This window comes from Scyliorhinus torazame, chromosome 10 (genome assembly GCF_047496885.1).
Source record: "Scyliorhinus torazame isolate Kashiwa2021f chromosome 10, sScyTor2.1, whole genome shotgun sequence".
Lineage (NCBI taxonomy): Eukaryota > Metazoa > Chordata > Chondrichthyes > Carcharhiniformes > Scyliorhinidae > Scyliorhinus > Scyliorhinus torazame.
Genome location: NC_092716.1, coordinates 6,504,526 through 6,527,458, shown reverse-complemented (window position 1 = coordinate 6,527,458; position 22,933 = coordinate 6,504,526). Strand labels below are relative to the sequence as shown.

The following is a 22,933-nucleotide window of genomic DNA, read 5'->3' as shown; positions in this document are numbered from 1 at the left end:
AAAATATTTCCACTTGCAGGCTGGTTTAGCACAGTGGGCTAAACAGCTGGCTTGTAATACAGAACAAGACCAACAGCGCGGGTTCAATTCCCATACTGGCCTCCCCGAACAGGCGCTGGAATGTGGCGACTCGGGGCTTTTCACAGTAACTTCATTGACGCCTACTTGTGATGATAAGCGATTATTATTGTTATTATTATTAAACCTAAAGTAGGAGCCATGAATATAAGATTGTCACTTGTAAATTCAGAAAGAATTCAACAGAAACCTCTTTATCCAGAGAGCAGGGAGAATGTGGAACGTGTTACCATGGCAATAAACTCATTTAAGGGGATGCTAGATAAACATGGGGCAGAAAAGAATGGAAGGACATGTTGACAGGATTGAAGGAGGTAAACTGGGAGGAGACTTGTGTGGAGTGTAATCAGTGCTCTGGACAATGACCCGTGTCTGTGCTGCAAGTGCAACCTAACCAGAACTTCCAATAAGGTTGCATTGCCAGATGGTGGAACTGATCCATAGGAACAGATCAGGGAAAATATGCTTCGAGTGGTTGTTCCAGTCATTATTCCAGCATAGCTATCGTGACCTGTAAATTCAATGTACACAGCCTCTTTAGTTAGGAAATATGGTGAGCACGTTGGAGGGTTTGGGCCAGAACCATTAGATCCAGCTGTGCACTAGATATTCATCCTTACAGCTAGGTTCCACAGTGAGACTCCAAGTGGTGCCAATTAGACAGACTTGTCAATCAATGTCATAAAAACCTCTGGGCAGTTGGCGTTGTGCTTGTAATGGATTATATATATACAATATATATATATATACATAATATATGCTCGAGATAACTTGGGAACATACGAAAATCACTGAACCAGGTTCTTCTTCCCCTTTTGGTATCTTTAAATCCAGCACTGGGCAGTCTTCTCAATCTCCGAAGTAACCTGGGAAGCGTACACGGCAGGTCTGGGACAAGAAACTGCTGTCATTATTTCTGTAAGACTTTTGAATCAATTTCAAGGCCTGCAATTAACTACAAAACGGCTGTCAGATATTCTCTACCACACTGCAATGGATTGTAAGCTCCTGACTTTTGAACACGAGCATTATTTCTTGAGAACCCGTGTCTTATATACATCTCCCTCAACTCCGGCAGCGCCAGAGGCACTAACGACACACCGCTACCTCCTCTCCTCGGATACTAAACCCAGCGGCACCTATGCAGGAACCAATAGGAATTCTTTAGACCCACCCTTAAAAAAAACATACAACGAAAATACACAAGAACCACAGTACTAAAAAGGGATGTTACGTATATATCACACAATGCAACATAGACCCAGTCTCAGATTCAGTACGGAATTATCATCATTCCATGTATTGATACAGCGAGGTCCAGCAGTAACATGCACAGATTATGATCAGAGCCATCAACCCTCCCAAGAAAAACAGAAAGAAACCAGAACTACCAGGAGTGGATCACAGGATAACAAAGTATCAGGACACCACCCTGCCAAGCCATCACCCATGAATGAAGAAAACAAGCTGCTCATTCAGACAAGAATGTGTCCCGACCGTTATGGGGGGGCCTCTGGATATCTACCAATGTACATGACTGTGCCCAACTCCAGACCCCATGCACAGAAGAAACAAAACCCAGCCTCTCAGGAGGTCTCTGATAACTGCCTTCAAGAAGTGGCCATCCCAAGCTTCAGGGGGCAACAGGATACTGACCATAGCACTGGACTGGTCTAGTCTAGCACATTATGACACAGAGGAAAAAATACCCCCAGGGCCTCCAGCACACCCCGAAACCTACATCTCAGCCGATCCTGCACCTCACCAAACCCACCAAACGCTGAGCGCCACCCCATTCACATCCTGCACCTCACCAAGCCCACCCAACGCTGAGCACCACCCCATTCACATCCTGCACCTCACCAAGCCCACCCAACGCTGAGCGCCACCCCATTCACATCTTGCACCTCACCAAACCCACCCAATGCTGAGCACCACCCCATTCACATTCTGCACCTCACCAAACCCACCCAACGCTGAGCATCACCCCATTCACAGTCTGCACCTCACCAGCCCACCCAACTCTGAGCATCACCCCATTCACAGTCTGCACCTCACCAAACCCACCCAACGCTGAGCATCACCCCATTCACAGTCTGCACCTCACCAAACCCACCCAACGCTGAGCATCACCCCATTCACAGTCTGCACCTCACCAGCCCACCCAACGCTGAGCATCACCCCATTCACAGTCTGCACCTCACCAAACCCACCCAACGCTGAGCATCACCCCATTCACAGTCTGCACCTCACCAGCCCACCAAACGCTGAGCATCACCCCATTCACATTCTGCACCTCACCAGCCCACCCAACGCTGAGCATCACCCCATTCACATCCTGCACCTCACCAAACCCACCCAATGCTGAGCGCCACCCCATTCACATCCTGCACCTCACCAAGCCCACCCAACGCTGAGCGCCACCCCATTCACATCCTGCACCTCACCAAACCCACCCAACGCTGAGCGACACCCCATTCACATCCTTCACCTCAGCAAAACCACCCAACGCTGAGCATCACCCCATTCACATCCTGCACCTCACCAAGCCCACCCAACGCTGAGCATCACCCCATTCACATCCTGCACCTCACCAAGCCCACCCAACGCTGAGCATCACCCCATTCACATCCTGCACCTCACCAAGCCCACCCAACGCTGAGCGCCACCCCATTCACATCCTGCACCTCACCAAGCCCACCCAACGCTGAGCATCACCCCATTCACATCCTGCACCTCACCAAACCCACCCAATGCTGAGCGCCACCCCATTCACATCCTGGACCTCACCAAGCCCACCCAACGCTGAGCGACACCCCATTCACATCCTTCACCTCAACAAAACCACCCAACGCTGAGCATCACCCCATTCACATCCTGCACCTCACCAAGCCCACCCAACGCTGAGCATCACCCCATTCACATCCTGCACCTCACCAAGCCCACCCAACGCGGAGCATCACCCCATTCACATTCTGCACCTCACCAAGCCCACCCAACACTGAGCACCACCCCATTCACATCCTGCACCTCACCAAACCCACCCAACGCTGAGCGTCACCCCATTCACTTCCTGCACCTCACCAGCCCACCCAACGCTGAGCACCACCCCATTCACATCCTGCATCTCACCAAGCCCACCCAACGCTGAGCATCACCACATTCACATTCTGCACCTCACCAGCCCACCCAACGCTGAGCATCACCCCATTCACATCCTTCACCTCACCAAACCCACCCAACGCTGAGCATCACCCCATTCACATCCTTCACCTCACCAAACCCACCCAACGCTGAGCATCACCCCATTCACATTCTGCACCTCACCAAGCCCACCAAACGCTGAGCATCACCCCATTCACATCCTGCACCTCACCAAGCCCACCCGACGCTGAGCATCACCCCATTCACATCCTGCACCTCACCAAGCCCACCCAACGCTGAGCACCACCCCATTCACATCCTGCACCTCACCTAACCCACCCAACGCTGAGCGTCACCCCATTCACATCCTGCACCTCACCAAGCCCATCCTACGCTGAGCATCACCCCATTCACATCCTTCACCTCACCAAGCCCACCCAACGCTGAGCACCACCCCATTCACATCCTGCACCTCACCAAACCCACCCAACGCTGAGCACCACCCCATTCACATCCTTCACCTCACCAAGCCCACCTAACGCTGAGCATCACCCCATTCACATCCTGCACCTCACCAAGCCCACCAAACGCTGAGCATCACCCCATTCACATCCTGCACCTCACCAAACCCACCCAACGCTGAGCACCACCCCATTCACATCCTTCACCTCACCAAGCCCACCTAACGCTGAGCATCACCCCATTCACATCCTGCACCTCACCAAGCCCACCCAACGCTGAGCATCACCCCATTCACATCCTTCACCTCACCAAGCCCACCTAACGCTGAGCGCCACCCCATTCACATCCTGCACCTCACCAGCCCACCCAACGCTGAGCGCCACCCCATTCACATCCTGCACCTCACCAAACCCACCCAACGCTGAGCATCACCCCATTGACATCCTGCACCTCACCAGCCCACCCAACGCTGAGCGCCACCCCATTCACATCCTGCACCTCACCAAACCCACCCAACGCTGAGCATCACCCCATTCACATCCTGCACCTCACCAAGCCCACACAACGCTGAGCATCACCCCATTCACATCCTGCACCTCACCAAACCCACCCAACGCTGAGCATCACCCCATTGACATCCTGCACCTCACCAAACCCACCCAACGCTGAGCACCACCCCATTCACATCCTGCACCTCACCAAACCCACCCAACGCTGAGCATCACCCCATTCACATTCTGCACCTCACCAGCCCACCCAACGCTGAGCATCACCCCATTCACATCCTCGACCTCACCAAACCCACCCTACGCTGAGCATCACCCCATTCACATCCTGCACCTCACCAAACCCACCCAACGCTGAGCATCACCCCATTCACATCCTGCACCTCACCAAACCCACCCAACGCTGAGCATCACCCCATTCACATTCTGCACCTCACCAGCCCACCCAACGCTGAGCATCACCCCATTCACAGTCTGCACCTCACCAAGCCCACCCAATGCTGAGCATCACCCCATTCACATCCTGCACCTCACCAAGCCCACCCAACGCTGAGCACCACCCCATTCACATCCGGCACCTCACCAGCCCACCCAACTCTGAGCACCACCCCATTCACATCCTGCACCTCACCAAACCCATCCAACGCTGAGCATCACCCCATTCACATTCTGCACCTCACCAGCCCACCCAACGCTGAGCATCACCCCATTCACAGTCTGCACCTCACCAAGCCCACCCAACGCTGAACACCACCCCATTCACATTCTGCACCTCACCAGCCCACCCAACGCTGAGCATCACCCCATTCACATCCTGCACCTCACCAAACCCACCCAATGCTGAGCGCCACCCCATTCACATCCTGCACCTCACCAAGCCCACCCAACGCTGAGCGCCACCCCATTCACATCCTGCACCTCACCAAACCCACCCAACGCTGAGCGACACCCCATTCACATCCTTCACCTCAGCAAAACCACCCAACGCTGAGCATCACCCCATTCACATCCTGCACCTCACCAAGCCCACCCAACGCTGAGCATCACCCCATTCACATCCTGCACCTCACCAAGCCCACCCAACGCTGAGCATCACCCCATTCACATCCTGCACCTCACCAAGCCCACCCAACGCTGAGCGCCACCCCATTCACATCCTGCACCTCACCAAGCCCACCCAACGCTGAGCATCACCCCATTCACATCCTGCACCTCACCAAACCCACCCAATGCTGAGCGCCACCCCATTCACATCCTGGACCTCACCAAGCCCACCCAACGCTGAGCGCCACCCCATTCACATCCTGCACCTCACCAAACCCACCCAAGGCTGAGCGACACCACATTCACATCCTTCACCTCAACAAAACCACCCAACGCTGAGCATCACCCCATTCACATCCTTCACCTCACCAAACCCACCCAACGCTGAGCATCACCCCATTCACATCCTTCACCTCACCAAACCCACCCAACGCTGAGCATCACCCCATTCACATTCTGCACCTCACCAAGCCCACCAAACGCTGAGCATCACCCCATTCACATCCTGCACCTCACCAAGCCCACCCAACGCTGAGCATCACCCCATTCACATCCTGCACCTCACCAAGCCCACCCAACGCTGAGCACCACCCCATTCACATCCTGCACCTCACCTAACCCACCCAACGCTGAGCGTCACCCCATTCACATCCTGCACCTCACCAAGCCCATCCTACGCTGAGCACCACCCCATTCACATCCTTCACCTCACCAAGCCCACCTAACGCTGAGCATCACCCCATTCACATCCTGCACCTCACCAAGCCCACCCAACGCTGAGCATCACCCCATTCACATCCTTCACCTCACCAAGCCCACCTAACGCTGAGCGCCACCCCATTCACATCCTGCACCTCACCAGCCCACCCAACGCTGAGCGCCACCCCATTCACATCCTGCACCTCACCAAACCCACCCAACGCTGAGCATCACCCCATTGACATCCTGCACCTCACCAAACCCACCCAACGCTGAGCACCACCCCATTCACATCCTGCACCTCACCAAACCCACCCAACGCTGAGCATCACCCCATTCACATTCTGCACCTCACCAGCCCACCCAACGCTGAGCATCACCCCATTCACATCCTCGACCTCACCAAACCCACCCTACGCTGAGCATCACCCCATTCACATCCTGCACCTCACCAAACCCACCCAACGCTGAGCATCACCCCATTCACATCCTGCACCTCACCAAACCCACCCAACGCTGAGCATCACCCCATTCACAATCTGCACCTCACCAGCCCACCCAACGCTGAGCATCACCCCATTCACAGTCTGCACCTCACCAAGCCCACCCAATGCTGAGCATCACCCCATTCACATCCTGCACCTCACCAAGCCCACCCAACGCTGAGCACCACCCCATTCACATCCGGCACCTCACCAGCCCACCCAACTCTGAGCACCACCCCATTCACATCCTGCACCTCACCAAACCCACCCAACGCTGAGCACCACCCCATTCACATCCGGCACCTCACCAGCCCACCCAACTCTGAGCATCACCCCATTCACAGTCTGCACCTCACCAAACCCACCCAACGCTGAACACCACCCCATTCACATTCTGCACCTCACCAAACCCACCCAACGCTGAGCTTCACCCCATTCACAGTCTGCACCTCACCAAGCCCACCCAACGCTGAACACCACCCCATTCACATTCTGCACCTCACCAGCCCACCCAACGCTGAGCATCACCCCTTTCACAGTCTGCACCTCACCAAACCCACCCAACGCTGAGCATCACCCCATTCACAGTCTGCACCTCACCAGCCCACCCAACGCTGAGCATCACCCCATTCACATCCTGCACCTCACCAAGCCCACCCAACGCTGAGCATCACCCCATTCACATCCTGCACCTCACCAAGCCCACCCAATGCTGAGCATCACCCCATTCACATCCTGCACCTCACCAAGCCCACCCAACGCTGAGCATCACCCCATTCACATTCTGCACCTCACCAGCCCACCCAACGCTGAGCATCACCCCATTCACATTCTGCACCTCACCAGCCCACCCAACGCTGAGCATCACCCCATTCACATCCTGCACCTCACCAAGCCCACCCAACGCTGAACACCACCCCATTCACATTCTGCACCTCACCAGCCCACCCAACGCTGAGCATCACCCCATTCACATCCTGCACCTCACCAAGCCCACCAAACGCTGAGCATCACCCCATTCACATTCTGCACCTCACCAGCCCACCCAACGCTGAGCATCATCCCATTCACATCCTGCACCTCACCAAGCCCACCAAACGCTGAGCATCACCCCATTCACATTCTGCACCTCACCAGCCCACCCAACGCTGAGCATCACCCCATTCACATCCTGCACCTCACCAAGCCCACCCAACGCTGAACACCACCCCATTCACATTCTGCACCTCACCAGCCCACCCAACGCTGAGCATCACCCCATTCACAGTCTGCACCTCACCAAACCCACCCAACGCTGAGCATCACCCCATTCACAGTCTGCACCTCACCAAACCCACCCAACGCTGAGCATCACCCCATTCACAGTCTGCACCTCACCAGCCCACCCAACTCTGAGCATCACCCCATTCACAGTCTGCACCTCACCAAACCCACCCAACGCTGAGCATCACCCCATTCACAGTCTGCACCTCACCAAACCCACCCAACGCTGAGCATCACCCCATTCACAGTCTGCACCTCACCAGCCCACCCAACGCTGAGCATCACCCCATTCACAGTCTGCACCTCACGATACCCACCCAACGCTGAGCATCACCCCATTCACAGTCTGCACCTCACCAGCCCACCTAACGCTGAGCATCACCCCATTCACAGTCTGCACCTCACCAAACCCACCCAACGCTGAGCATCACGCCATTCACAGTCTGCACCTCACCAAACCCACCCAACGCTGAGCATCACCCCATTCACAGTCTGCACCTCACCAAACCCACCCAACGCTGAGCATCACCCCATTTACAGTCTGCACCTCACCAGCCCACCCAACGCTGAGCATCACCCCATTCACATCCTGCACCTCACCAAGCCCACCCAACGCTGAGCACCATCCCATTCACATCCTGCACCTCACCAAACCCACCCAACGCTGAGCATCACGCCATTCACATCCTGCACCTCACCAAACCCACCCAACGCTGAGCATCACCCCATTCACATCCTGCACCTCACCAAGCCCACCCAACGCTGAGCATCACCCCATTCACAGTCTGCACCTCACCAAACCCACCCAACGCTGAGCATCACCCCATTCACAGTCTGCACCTCACCAAGCCCACCCAACGCTGAGCATCACCCCATTCACAGTCTGCACCTCACCAAACCCACCCAACGCTGAGCATCACCCCATTCACAGTCTGCACCTCACCAAGCCCACCCAACGCTGAGCATCACCCCATTCACAGTCTGCACCTCACCAAGCCCACCCAACGCTGAACACCACCTCATTCACAGTCTGCACCTCACCAAGCCCACCCAACGCTGAACACCACCTCATTCACATTCTGCACCTCACCAAGCCCACCCAACGCTGAGCATCACCCCATTCACATCCTTCACCTCACCAAGCCCACCTAACGCTGAGCGCCACCCCATTCACATCCTGCACCTCACCAGCCCACCCAACGCTGAGCGCCACCCCATTCACATCCTGCACCTCACCAAACCCACCCAACGCTGAGCATCACCCCATTGACATCCTGCACCTCACCAAACCCACCCAACGCTGAGCACCACCCCATTCACATCCTGCACCTCACCAAACCCACCCAACGCTGAGCATCACCCCATTGACATCCTGCACCTCACCAAACCCACCCAACGCTGAGCACCACCCCATTCACATCCCGCACCTCACCAAACCCACCCAACGCTGAGCATCACCCCATTCACATTCTGCACCTCACCAGCCCACCCAACGCTGAGCATCACCCCATTCACATCCTGGACCTCACCAAACCCACCCTACGCTGAGCATCACCCCATTCACATCCTGCACCTCACCAAACCCACCCAACGCTGAGCATCACCCCATTCACATCCTGCACCTCACCAAACCCACCCAATGCTGAGCATCACCCCATTCACATTCTGCACCTCACCAGCCCACCCAACGCTGAGCATCACCCCATTCACAGTCTGCACCTCACCAAGCCCACCCAATGCTGAGCATCACCCCATTCACATCCTGCACCTCACCAAGCCCACCCAACGCTGAGCACCACCCCATTCACATCCGGCACCTCACCAGCCCACCCAACTCTGAGCACCACCCCATTCACATCCTGCACCTCACCAAACCCACCCAACGCTGAGCATCACCCCATTCACATTCTGCACCTCACCAGCCCACCCAACGCTGAGCATCACCCCATTCACAGTCTGCACCTCACCAAGCCCACCCAACGCTGAACACCACCCCATTCACATTCTGCACCTCACCAGCCCACCCAACGCTGAGCATCACCCCATTCACAGTCTGCACCTCACCAAACCCACCCAACGCTGAGCATCACCCCATTCACAGTCTGCACCTCACCAAACCCACCCAACGCTGAGCATCACCCCATTCACAGTCTGCACCTCACCAGCCCACCCAACGCTGAGCATCACCCCATTCACAGTCTGCACCTCACCAAACCCACCCAACGCTGAGCATCACCCCATTCACAGTCTGCACCTCACCAGCCCACCCAACGCTGAGCATCACCCCATTCACATCCTGCACCTCACCAAGCCCACCCAACGCTGAGCACCATCCCATTCACATCCTGCACCTCACCAAACCCACCCAACGCTGAGCATCACGCCATTCACATCCTGCACCTCACCAAACCCACCCAACGCTGAGCATCACCCCATTCACATCTTGCACCTCACCAAGCCCACCCAATGCTGAGCATCACCCCATTCACATCCTGCACCTCACCAAGCCCACCCAACGCTGAGCACCACCCCATTCACATCCTGCACCTCACCAGCCCACCCAACTCTGAGCACCACCCCATTCACATCCTGCACCTCACCAAACCCACCCAACGCTGAGCATCACCCCATTCACATTCTGCACCTCACCAGCCCACCCAACGCTGAGCATCACCCCATTCACATTCTGCACCTCACCAAGCCCACCCAACGCTGAACACCACCCCATTCACATTCTTCACCTCACCAGCCCACCCAACGCTGAGCATCACCCCATTCACATCCTGCACCTCACCAAGCCCACCAAACGCTGAGCATCACCCCATTCACATTCTGCACCTCACCAGCCCACCCAACGCTGAGCATCACCCCATTCACATCCTGCACCTCACCAAGCCCACCAAACGCTGAGCATCACCCCATTCACATTCTGCACCTCACCAGCCCACCCAACGCTGAGCATCACCCCATTCACATCCTGCACCTCACCAAGCCCACCCAACGCTGAACACCACCCCATTCACATTCTGCACCTCACCAGCCCACCCAACGCTGAGCATCACCCCATTCACAGTCTGCACCTCACCAAACCCACCCAACGCTGAGCATCACCCCATTCACAGTCTGCACCTCACCAAACCCACCCAACGCTGAGCATCACCCCATTCACAGTCTGCACCTCACCAGCCCACCCAACTCTGAGCATCACCCCATTCACAGTCTGCACCTCACCAAACCCACCCAACGCTGAGCATCACCCCATTCACAGTCTGCACCTCACCAAACCCACCCAACGCTGAGCATCACCCCATTCACAGTCTGCACCTCACCAGCCCACCCAACGCTGAGCATCACCCCATTCACAGTCTGCACCTCACCAAACCCACCCAACGCTGAGCATCACCCCATTCACAGTCTGCACCTCACCAGCCCACCTAACGCTGAGCATCACCCCATTCACAGTCTGCACCTCACCAAACCCACCCAACGCTGAGCATCACGCCATTCACAGTCTGCACCTCACCAAACCCACCCAACGCTGAGCATCACCCCATTCACAGTCTGCACCTCACCAAACCCACCCAACGCTGAGCATCACCCCATTCACAGTCTGCACCTCACCAAACCCACCCAACGCTGAGCATCACCCCATTCACAGTCTGCACCTCACCAAGCCCACCCAACGCTGAACACCACCTCATTCACAGTCTGCACCTCACCAAGCCCACCCAACGCTGAACACCACCTCATTCACATTCTGCACCTCACCAGCCCACCCAACGCTGAGCATCACCCCATTCACAGTCTGCACCTCACCAAACCCACCCAACGCTGAGTATCACCCCATTCACAGTCTGCACCTCACCAGCCCACCCAACGCTGAGCATCACCCCATTCACATTCTGCACCTCACCAAGCCCACCAAACGCTGAGCATCACCCCATTCACATCCTGCACCTCACCAAGCCCACCCAATGCTGAGCATCACCCCATTCACATCCTGCACCTCACCAAACCCACCCAACGCTGAGCGCCACCCCATTCACATCCTGCACCTCACCAAGCCCACCCAACGCTGAGCATCACCCCATTCACATCCTGCACCTCACCAAACCCACCCAACGCTGAGCATCACCCCATTCACATCCTGCACCTCACAAAACCCACCCAACGCTGAGCATCACCCCATTCACATCCTTCACCTCACCAAGCCCACCTAACGCTGAGCGCCACCCCATTCACATCCTGCACCTCACCAGCCCACACAACGCTGAGCATCACCCCATTCACATCCTGCACCTCACCAAACCCACCCAACGCTGAGCATCACCCCATTCACATCCTGCACCTCACCAAGCCCACCCAACGCTGAGCACCACCCCATTCACATCCTGCACCTCACCAAGCCCATCCAACGCTGAGCATCACCCCATTCACATTTCACAAAAATATTCGGTCAGCCACTCCAGGGAGAAGCCCTCACTGAAGAGAAGAAAAATTGTCAAGGCACCTAATAACTGGGTGCTCTGGGAGGAGGGGTCGGATTCCTCCCCCATGGGACCAGAAGGGTGACGTCCCATCGATGACCAGACCAGGATTTATAACAGCACACTAGCCAGATGAAGAGAAATTGAAAAAAAAACATATGGGAAGAATGCCCGAGCTGATTTAGGAATATTAGCCACCACCACGCACTGCATTCCTTTGCAAGGAGGATATTAAGGGAAATAACAGCGCTGCCTCCTCAGGACCACAAGCACTGCATCCACGTGGAAAACCCAACCTACCCTCACACGAAGGAAGGTTCTCCAACTATGCAGAGGCATGACAAACAGTCTCTCTTCAACAAATCAGTCAAGGAATGACCAAATCTGCTTTGCCGTGTGCCGCCATTCAAATCCTCCTATTCCAAGAGCTCTAAAATAAACACTTCAACCTCAAGGAAAAGCCAGAAGGTATCCAGCTCTCTCCAGGAAAGAACTACGAGCTCTTGTGCTCACACCCGCACACCCTTGCAGGAGAAAAGACAACATCAGATAATTGACAACATCATCCCAAGGGCATAGCGTCCAGGATTATTGAAGGATTGGATGCTGAATGGAAGAAATTGGTCTATATATTGTATTTTATATCTGTCGCAGTAATATAGTTAAAGAATCTAGGTGAAGGTATCCAGACTCTGTGGCTGCAAAAGGTGCAATTACGATGTCTTAAAAGTGAGATTATTCATTCCAACCATGAATGTGTTTACAAAGAGAGGCCCAATGGAATTTTGTTATGTTTGCTGGAGAGTCGATAATTTGAGACATTGTGTTTGGACTTGGGTCAGCAGGTCAGGGGTTGTGAGTGGGATAAAGATTATGTAATTAATGGGAGGAGCCAGGTCTGTTGCAGGCAGTTTAGCTTTTAATTCTTCAAGGAGGCTAAGCTGAGCAGCAGCTTTTGCCAAAGATTTCCAGGTTAATCCGGAGTCTGACACAGACAGACGGTTCTGCAGGCTGTTTCCAGAAAGGATCTTGATGGGCTTTGCTTAATTGGACATAGAGAAGGTGTAAGTTAGTAGTAAAAATGGTTTCCTTTTATTTTAAGAATTGTTTAACTTAATTGAAAAGCTATTTTCAGTGATAATGTGTTCAATCCTGTGTTAGGAATAAAGTTTGTTTTAGTATAAAAGATACCTATATGTCGGTGGAATCACTCCTGGTGCGCTCCTCACGGTTTAAATTTTTTCGATATGTGTTTGGGATTCTTGTTTGGTCGCCTAACAAATGTTTTCAGCCCCGCATCAATGTCATACTAGAATTGACGAGTTTGTTCTGCCAAGGGCGAGGCGACCTTGCACCCCCCCCCCCCCCCCCCCCCCCCCCCCCCCCATACCCACCAAGGACGTAGAGGTGTGGTGCCTCCATGATGAGAGATACATCATTTAATACACATTTTAAGAAAGAGTGTGAGTTCTGACTCTGTTACTCAACCCAGGTGTTTCCCCCTCCATTTTATGGGAGACGTGTTAGGCTTATGCTGGTGGTCTGATTATTTCTTATCCAGTTAATAAAAGGTGCAAGTTGCTGGAGAGCCCGCTGAGGCTGGAGGTTTGTTTGGTCAATGCGGCAGAGAATTATAAGAAGACCCCCGATAGGCAATTGTGCGGCAAGGGTGGCCCCGGGCTCCCTATTATTTCAGCAAGCTGAGAAATGCTTAAAGTTTGCGAGACAGAAGTTGTATGAGTTTGTGAATAAACCAAATACTTAGCCCGCTTGGCAAAGAAAAAGGCCAATTCTAGGGCGGTCATCTGTGTGGCGTGTGGAGACTGGGCCTTTGTTCACTGGAATTTAGATGGATGAGAGTAGAAACGTTTAAAATTCCAACAGGTCTGGACAGTTTAGATTCAGGGAGGATGTTGTCCCTGGTTGGAGAACCTGGGACCAGGGGACACAGTCTCAGGATACATGGTAGACCATTTCGGATCGAGTTGAGGAAAAATTTCTACTCTAAGAAGGTTAGTAAATCTGTGGAACTCTGTCCTACAGATGGCTGTGGAGGCCATGTCACGGAATGTATTGAAGAAGGAGATAGATAATCTTTCGGATTTTAATGGCACCAAGGGGTGTGGGGAGAAAATGGGACTATGGTATTGAGATCGATTATCAATCTCCCCGTGTCTGCGTGGGTCTCACCCCCACAACCCAAAAAGATGTGCAGGCTAGGTGGATTGGCCACGCTAAATTACCCCTTGATTGAAGGGCGGCACGGTAGCACAGTGGGTAGCACTCTTGCTTCACAGCTCGAGGGTCCCAGGTTCAATTCCCAGCTTGGGTCACTGTCTGTGCAGAGTCTGCACATTCTCCCCATGTCTGCGTGGGTTTCCTCCCACAAGTCCCGAAAGACGTGCTGTTAGGTGAATTGGACATGCTGAATTCTCCCTCAGTGTAACTTCATTGCAGTGTTAATGTAAGCCTACTTGTGACACTAATAAAGATTATTATTATTAGTAGGTGGATGACATGTGGAGCACTCAAAAATGAAAATAATGTTGTACAGAGATCGGTCAAAGAAATTGGAGACATTTTGTGAATTACAATACTGTCGACAGTGTTTGTGGTTGGATGCAATTCATCAGTTGGTCGTGTTTTCATCTCCGGATCAGAGGACTCTAGGTTCAAACCCCAAAGTAGCACTAAATCTAACCGGAGCCTTGAGTGCAATTCCGCAAAGGTGCATTATTGAAGTTCCTGCCCTATCTGTCTTATCCTGCTGTTTACCAGATCAGGCTATGTGCACACATATTCCCCCTTCATAATGGCCAACAACTGATACAATTCTTCTTCTTTTTCTAAATTTAGAGTACCCAATTCATTTTTTCCAATTAAGGGGCAATTTAGAGTGGCTAATCCAACTACCCTGCACATCTTTGTGCTTTGGGGGTGAAACCCACGCAGACAAGGGGAGAATTTGCAAACTCCACACGGATAGTGACCCAGAGCCGGAATTGAACCTGGGACCTCGGCGCCGTGGGGCAACTGTGCTAACCACTGAGCCACCGTCCTGCCCCAACTGATGCAATTCTAAACCCACTGCATGGCTTGAAGAACTTTACGATGTTGGGGGGGGGGGGTGGGGGGGGGGGGTTGTGTGACGAGGTGCTTCATCAACGGAAATCTTGCTTTCTTTCCTCAGTGGGGAAGGCGTCATTGCTGCAAGGAAGCAAAGGTCTTCCTGCATCCTTGCTCCAGGTCTCCGTCAATTCAAAAAACAAGCTCAACGACCCTGGAGGTGGCTCTTTCAGGTGAGAGAGGCTGTGATTTTACATTTCACGTAAAGACCAAACTGGGAGGGAAGCCTTGTCATTTGCACACAAGAGGGCAGCATCCAGTGGTGAACTTGCTCCACAACTGTTCAATTATAGCAAGTTCTCGCAAGGAATAGATTAACCTGAAGGAGCTTACTTTGGTATTAATGTCCTCAATTGGGGAAATGCTTTTCAAGCCTTGACTGATCAATCAATAAATCTTTTAAGTTTGGTAATTAATCTGTCACAAGTGTAACTTCTTGAGCTGGACTCTTTAGCTTCTGCTGTTTTTAATGGCTACGCTTAAGTTTTTGATATTTTATTGCATTGAAGATGAATGGAAGCGAAGTGCCACTATAAATGTTGAAGTAATTGCAAAGTTTTAATTTGGTGGGGAGGAGAAAACAAACATTAAACCTCCTGCAGTTGGAATGTTTCTGACAAAGAAACAGTCTGGACATAATTTGCATTTGAACCTTTAACCTCTCCTACAGCCAAAGCAGCGTCTGTGAGTTGGGCCTGGAGGCATTCAGCCAGCAACCTGTATTAATCCTCTGAACACTGACTGGTCCAGGCCCTTCGCAGCATGTGTGCAGAAATTGTTGGTGGCCTCGAGGCAAATTGGTGCTGCAGCAGTGGGGAAATTCAACAAAAAACCCAAAGCCATTAATGTTTTTGTTATTAAGTTGTCCTTAATGTTATATTGCTGCAAAGGTTTGGGTATTTTTTCCCCACTCCCTGGTTGTTACAGATTGCTCTGTTGCACCAGTGCAGGTTGTAAAGTGTGAGGTTTTTGCCCTGTGTGTGTGTGTGGGGGTGGGGGGTGGAATTGCATTGCACAGAGCCCCATTTTTACTTACAGAAGGATTCCGAACTGGGAGAGCATTAACGTTGGGTTTGCTCCTGTGCCCATTTTCCTTCTCCTCAGCCCCAAAAGCCGACTCTTTCAGCCCGATGATTGAGACAGATTAACGTGTTATAATGGCAAAGAACTTGGTGTCAGAAGGACAATCTCCCATTCTGTCCCTTCCTGCTGTCGATCAGCTTGTGTTGCTGGAGGACCATCCCAAACACCAGGTCGCTGTCTGATTTTCAGCTGGTTCGTGAGACAACAGATCCAAGAAAGAGGAAATGTGTTAGAGGAGGCAGAGTAAAGCTGCTACACTGGCCCATCAAATCCTCCCACGTTCGGTACAGCACGATGTACCAGGTACCCAGGTTGTTGCTAAGATCCAGTGAGGGACCAGTAATGTTTTATTTAAAGTAGACAAAGCCGCAAGATTCCACAGGTCTTGTTTTCTGCAATAACCTTTGATGTGGCACCTTATCAAATGTCTTCTGAAAATCTAAACTCAGGACATCCACTTGGTTCCCCTTTATCTACAGCACTTGTTGAGGCAGCAGGGTGGCGTAGTGGTTAGCAAACCTGCCCCACCCATTCCCGCATCAACTTTTAAGTGCATTTTGTCATCCGGATGAGTCTCATGTAACAACGATATGTCCACTTTCTCCTTTTTAAGGAAGACAGGATCTTTTTCCTTTTGATAGGATGATGAATTCCCAGCACATTCCAGGAACATCGTTTTCAATTAGCTACTCCATTATACAGTCCACCACAAGAAAAAGATGAGAGGGTTTTTGGGCCACTTTCGGGTATGCACGAACACACAGCTCCCCCATCACAAGCCACACCAGGAGCCCCATAAAAGTCCTCATCGTGTCCTGTTCTGGGTTAAAAGACTTGTCTATACCATTGCAGGATCCGGTCACTATCTTACAAACTCCCAACACAGCAAAATCACAACCATGATAGTTTTAATGGGACATTGCTCAACACGTGCGAGGACCTGTAAGGCTAGCCTTACGGCCATACTGTCATTACCATCATTTACATTGTGTATTTATCGTGCGTCCGATATTTTTTTCATGTGTAGAACACTCTGTCTGGACTTTATGCAGAACAATACTTTTCACTGCACCTCACTGTACACGTGACAATAAATCAAATCAAAAATCTAAATCAGGAGATGTATCCCTCGGAAAGGAGGAAAAGAGATAAGCCAAAAAGGGCATGGGAGCCAAATGTCCCTTGTGCATTTTGGGCCCACCTATGAAAACCTAAACCTTTCACCCATGTCCCGGCAGTGGTGCCACTCAATTCTGTCATCATTAAAGGAAGGATACCAAACAACCAGTATTACTATCGTCAAGATATAACAATGACGGCTGATTGGCACGCAGCACAACCACCATGAATGAAGATCTCTGAAATCCTTAAGGATAAAATATTCTGTATAGTGCTCAAGCATCAACACCTCCCAATAAACATGAAACATGACAATATAAGATCAGACAAAAGACATTATAACAGGGAGAAAGTTCAAATATTTCAACGAGCTGCAGGCTGTATAGTCGAAATCCTCACTGTGAACTGGGCAGGTGCACAGTTCCCTAAATGTGGCAACACAGGTGGCCAAGGTGATTAAGAAGGCATACGGCACGCTTGCCTTAATCAGCCGGGGCACTGAGTACAGGAGTTGGGAAATCATGTTGCAGCTGGATAAAACCTTGGTTCGGCTGCATTTGGAGTATTGAGTGCAGTTCTGATCACCACATTATCAGAAGGATATGGAAGCTTTCAAGAGTGCAAAGAAGGATGTTGCCTGGTCTCGAGGGTGTTGGCTATGAGGAGAGGTTGAATAAATTAGGATTGTTTTCACTGGAAAGACAGAGGCTGAGGGGAGACCTGATACAGGTCAGCAAAATCATGAGAGGCATAGACAGGGCGGATAGTCAAGAGGCTTTGTACAAGGTTGGAAGTGACAATTACAAGGGGGCACAGGTTCAAGGTGAGAGGGGGAAGGTTTAAGGGAGATGTGCGGGGCATATTTTTCACTCAGAGGGTGGTGGGTGCCTGGAACGCGCTGCCAGAGGATGTGGTGGAAGCAGCACATTAGCAACATTTAAGAGGCATCTGGATGAGTACATGAATAGGGAGGAAATAGAGGGATACGGACCGAGTAAGGGCAGAAAGTTGTGTTTTTAGTTAGGGCATCATGATCAGCACGGGCTTGGAGGGCCGAAGGGCCTGTTCCTGTGCTGTACTTTTCTTTGTTCTTTATATGGACTTTACGAAGGTCAGGACACGAGCCGGATTATTAAAAGGCTTCACGGAGTTGTCAGATATCACCTTTGGGGTCGCAGGATAAAGTAGGAGTAATTCACTTGAGCTGCCTTGAGCTTTTTCCTGACTTCATCAAAACCTCTCTGCTTCCACCGAGAAGTCCTGAAAAAATTAGACCCTCGCCCCCTCATGGAGCCAGGCCCCACCATGCCTCGCCGCCTCCAGAACCTACTGCTGATTTTTGAAGTCATGAAAGCAAATGATTGTGGGTCCGGGGTGTTGATTATCCCTCAAAAGACCGGATACGATGAGCCATTTCCAACTTCGAACGCCCAGCCTTCACATTCATCTGATAATCTTTATCAGTGGTTCAATTTCCGACTTTGGTCACTGTCTGTGTGGAGTCTGCACATTCTCCCCTTGTGACACGAATAAAGATTATTATTTTAAGTAGGCCCATGACACAGTGGCTAGCACTGCAGCCTATTGTGCTGAGGACCCAGGTTCGAATCCCGGCCCCGGGTCACTGTCCGTGTGGAGTCTGCACATTCTCCCCTTGTGACACGAATAAAGATTATTATTTTAAGTAGGCCCATGACACAGTGGCTAGCACTGCAGCCTATTGTGCTGAGGACCCGGGTTCGAATCCCGGCCCCGGGTCACTGTCCGTGTGGAGTTTGCACATTCTCCCCGTGTCTGCATGGGTCTCACCCCCACAACCCAAAGATGTGCAGGTTAGGTGGGTTGGGCACGCTGAATTGCCCCTTAATTGGAGACAAAAATAATTGGGTACTCTAAATTTATTTTAAAATATATTATAAGTAGGCTTACATTAACCCTGCAATGAAGTTACTGTGAAAAGCCCCGAGTCGCCACACTAGGACCCTGGTACTATAAAGCAACAGTGCTGACCACTGTGCTACCATGTCACCCTTTAAGGAAACATGGTAACTAGCTCTCAAAATACTTAACACAGTCTTCGCCCCCACTCCTTCTGGCAGACCGACGACCCGGACATTTTTCCTCTGGCCTTGGCTCTCCACATCCTCCAGGATTGCTGATAAACCATGAGGCAGCTGGTCTCCCAAGGATTGAATGCAAGCTTCGGCTGAAGAAACAACATTTTCGATGTTGAGGATTCTTTCCTCCGTTTCATTGAGCCTTTTATTAGTATTCTGTGGATTGGCTTCACGAGCTCTGCGCCATATTCTGCGTCAACCAGCTGGCTTTGTCACCTTTTACTCAGATAATGTCCCCAGTCATCATTTACTTTTATTTTGGAAATATTTTAAAAGTAATTTTTAACAATTTTATACAAGAAATACAATAACACAGAATAACAGCTAAACAGTGAGAACACCCCCTACCCCCCACTTCCCCCTACAACAATATAACCTCACCAGTAACCCCCCCCCCCTTCCACCCCAACAGCTAACCGTGATCAACGCTTTATATGTTATAAACGGCTGCCACATACGGTAAAACCCTTCCACCGACACTTGACCTTCGAGGTCCAAAAACTCCAAGTCAGCCAGCTACCCCGCGGAGCTTGGCGGTGTTGTCAACCTCCAGCCCAAGAGGATCCACCTTGTTGCCAGAAGCGAGGGAAAGGCCAGGATGTCTGCCCCCGACCCTGTCCGGAGCTCCGCAACATCCGGAACGTCAGAAATCACCACCTGTGGGCAAGGCCCAGGATTGTCGAAATAGTATCAGAAAAGGACCTCCCGAACCCCACCAGCTTATCGCACGGGCAGAACATGTGCGCATGGTGGCCCCCTCGATCACCGCTCACATCCATCCTCCACCCCATTGAAAAACCCACTCGTTCTAGTCTTCGTGAGGTGTGCTCGAAACACTACTTCTGGCTGAATGCAACTCAACCTCGCACAGGACGAGGTCATATTCACCCTCCTCAGTACTCGCCCTAAACCACTTCCTCCAAAATCGGCCCCAGCTCTTCTGCCCACTTGTCTTCACACCCTCAGCCGAGCATGTCTCTTCCCCCACTATTCGCTGGTATACGCCCGACGTACTGGCCATCTCCGATCCCGAGCAGAATTCAATCCGCTCGAGCAAGGTAGAAGGCTGCTTCACCGGGAAGGTTGGCCATTTGACCCAGCTACGCACCTGGAGGTACCTGAACCCACCAGTATCTGTGAGCCTGTATTTCTCCTTCAGTTCCCCCAGGCTAGCGAACTGACCCTCGAAAAATAAATCTCTCACCCTCTCCAACCCCTTCTCCTTCCACTCCCTAAACTTCATATCTGACCCAGCAGGTTTGAATAACTGGTTTGCACAGATGGGAGCTGGTCTGGAGGCAGCCTTCAAATTGAAATGACTCTTTGAAACAAACTTCAGCTCCTTTTAACAGTGAATCTAGTGTCCAGGTTTTACACCACCCCCTTTCGGATTTAATTATCTTGACTGCTGTACAAACTGTTCACAACTGCTTTAACTCTCAATTAAAATGGCACCAAGGTGGGCAGCATGGTGACGCAAGTGGTTGCCTCACGCCGCCGAGGTCCCTGGTTCGATCCCGGCTCTGGGTCACTGTCCGTGTGGAGTTTGCACATTCTCCCTGTGTTTGCGTGGATTTCGCCCCCACAACCCAAAGATGTGCAGGATAGGTGGATTGGCCACGCTAAATTGACCCTTAATTGGAAAAAATGAATTGGATACTCTAAATTTTTTTTTTTTAAATGGCACCAAGTTTTTGACTTCCCTCTGACGTCTGCCCTCCTACTTCAAATCTGGTTGCTGCCATTGACTCAGAACACATTGTTTACTCTTCCTTGAATTCTTCTGAACAAAACCTTGGTTTCTGCTGTCTTAACATCAGCTGTTTTAAAATATTCTATCCCAGTTCCCTGGTTATCTGGATAGTAACTGGTTCTGTCGGACACCTTCATTGTAGCTCCTTGTCCTGTCCAGCTTCTCCTGGCAGAGTTGAGAGATGTTCATTCCCCGGTGTCCTGTCTGCAACTGCAATATGTCTGACTAAAATTGAAACTTAAAAGCTTTTCCACCTCACAAGGCCCCTAGTCAGTTTACTCTTCATGCCGTAGCTCTCTCTAAGCACAATAAAAACACAGTTGGAACTGAATCAACGCCTGCACATGCAAACGCCCTTGTCCAGTATTAATCCAGGCACAGAAACATTAAATTAAATACACTTAAATCTATTCTTTAGTTCTAATGTTTTACCCATACAAATATAAATCCCTTAGAACTACTTTTGTTTTGGTCGGCATAGTGGGGCGGTGGTTAGCACTGCTACCTCACAGCGCTGAGGACCCAGGTTCGATCCTGGCCCCAGGTCACTGTCTATGTAGAGTTTGCGCATTCTCCCTGTGTCTGCGTGGGTCTCGCTCCCATGACCCAAAGATGTGCAGGGTAGGTGGACACATTAAATTGTCCCTTCATTGGAAAATAATAATTGGGCACTCTAACTTTATTTTAAAAATCTATCTTTGGTTTCCTCACAATCCTGACTTGGAAATATATCTCCGTTGCTTCATGCCACTGGTCAAAATCCTGGAACTCTGTCCCTAACAGCACTGTGGGTGTATGTATACCACTAGGACTGCAGCAGTTCAAGAAGACAGCTTACCGCCACATCCATGAGAGCCATTAGGGATTGGCAATAAATGCAGGTCCAGCCAGCGACACACACATCTCATTCAATTCAAAAAAGACGTGCTCACCAGTTCATTCCATTCCACGTGAAAGTTATTATGACCTACATTACTCTGCTTTTGCTACATGCTTGTCTAATTTCAACATTTATGCAACCTACCAGTTTATAGCTACTACCAGGGGTCTAAACACAATTCCCACTGCACCTTAATTTCTTTTCTGCTCCTTAATTCCACTCCCGTTGCCACCATTGCCTGCTCCCTTATCATTGAGGTGATTTCATCCTTAATCTCGAAGACTACTCCTCCCCATCAAACATTTTCCTCATCTTTGCTGTAGTCCTTACAACCTGGTACTTTTAGTTCCTAATCCTGACGATTTTGTCTCTTGTGGCTATCATGCCATACCCTCCCACCTTACTCTCCGCATTGTAGAAAGAACATATTTATTTGGGTTGCATGCTTCTGCTAAATGTTGTTCTCACACTTCTCTCTCTCTCCTGGTTTAATTACATATTTTAGTTTTCCCTTTGCCTGTCTTGCCTAAAGCACAATTTATTTTGTTTTCAAAATACTGTTTATATTATTATATTAAGCTCTCCTCTCCGTTTAATAGGCCTTGTGACCGCCCTATTTATCCTTTCCAGCCAGAGTCTGGTCTCAGCCCAGTTCGTCTGGAGCCTGTACCAAAAGTACAGATCCAT

The 22,933-nt window shown here is 51.3% G+C and overlaps 1 protein-coding gene across 1 annotated transcript in view; it reads left to right on the top strand.

The window, feature by feature from the left end:
• LOC140430325 (transcription initiation factor TFIID subunit 4-like) overlaps nt 1-22,933 on the top strand; it is a 510,261-nt gene that overhangs the window by 105,383 nt on the left and 381,945 nt on the right. Inside the window, exon 10 of the mRNA XM_072517772.1 lies at nt 15,359-15,467. Coding sequence (XP_072373873.1) covers nt 15,359-15,467 — 109 coding nt within the window. The remainder of the gene's footprint in view (nt 1-15,358; nt 15,468-22,933) is intronic.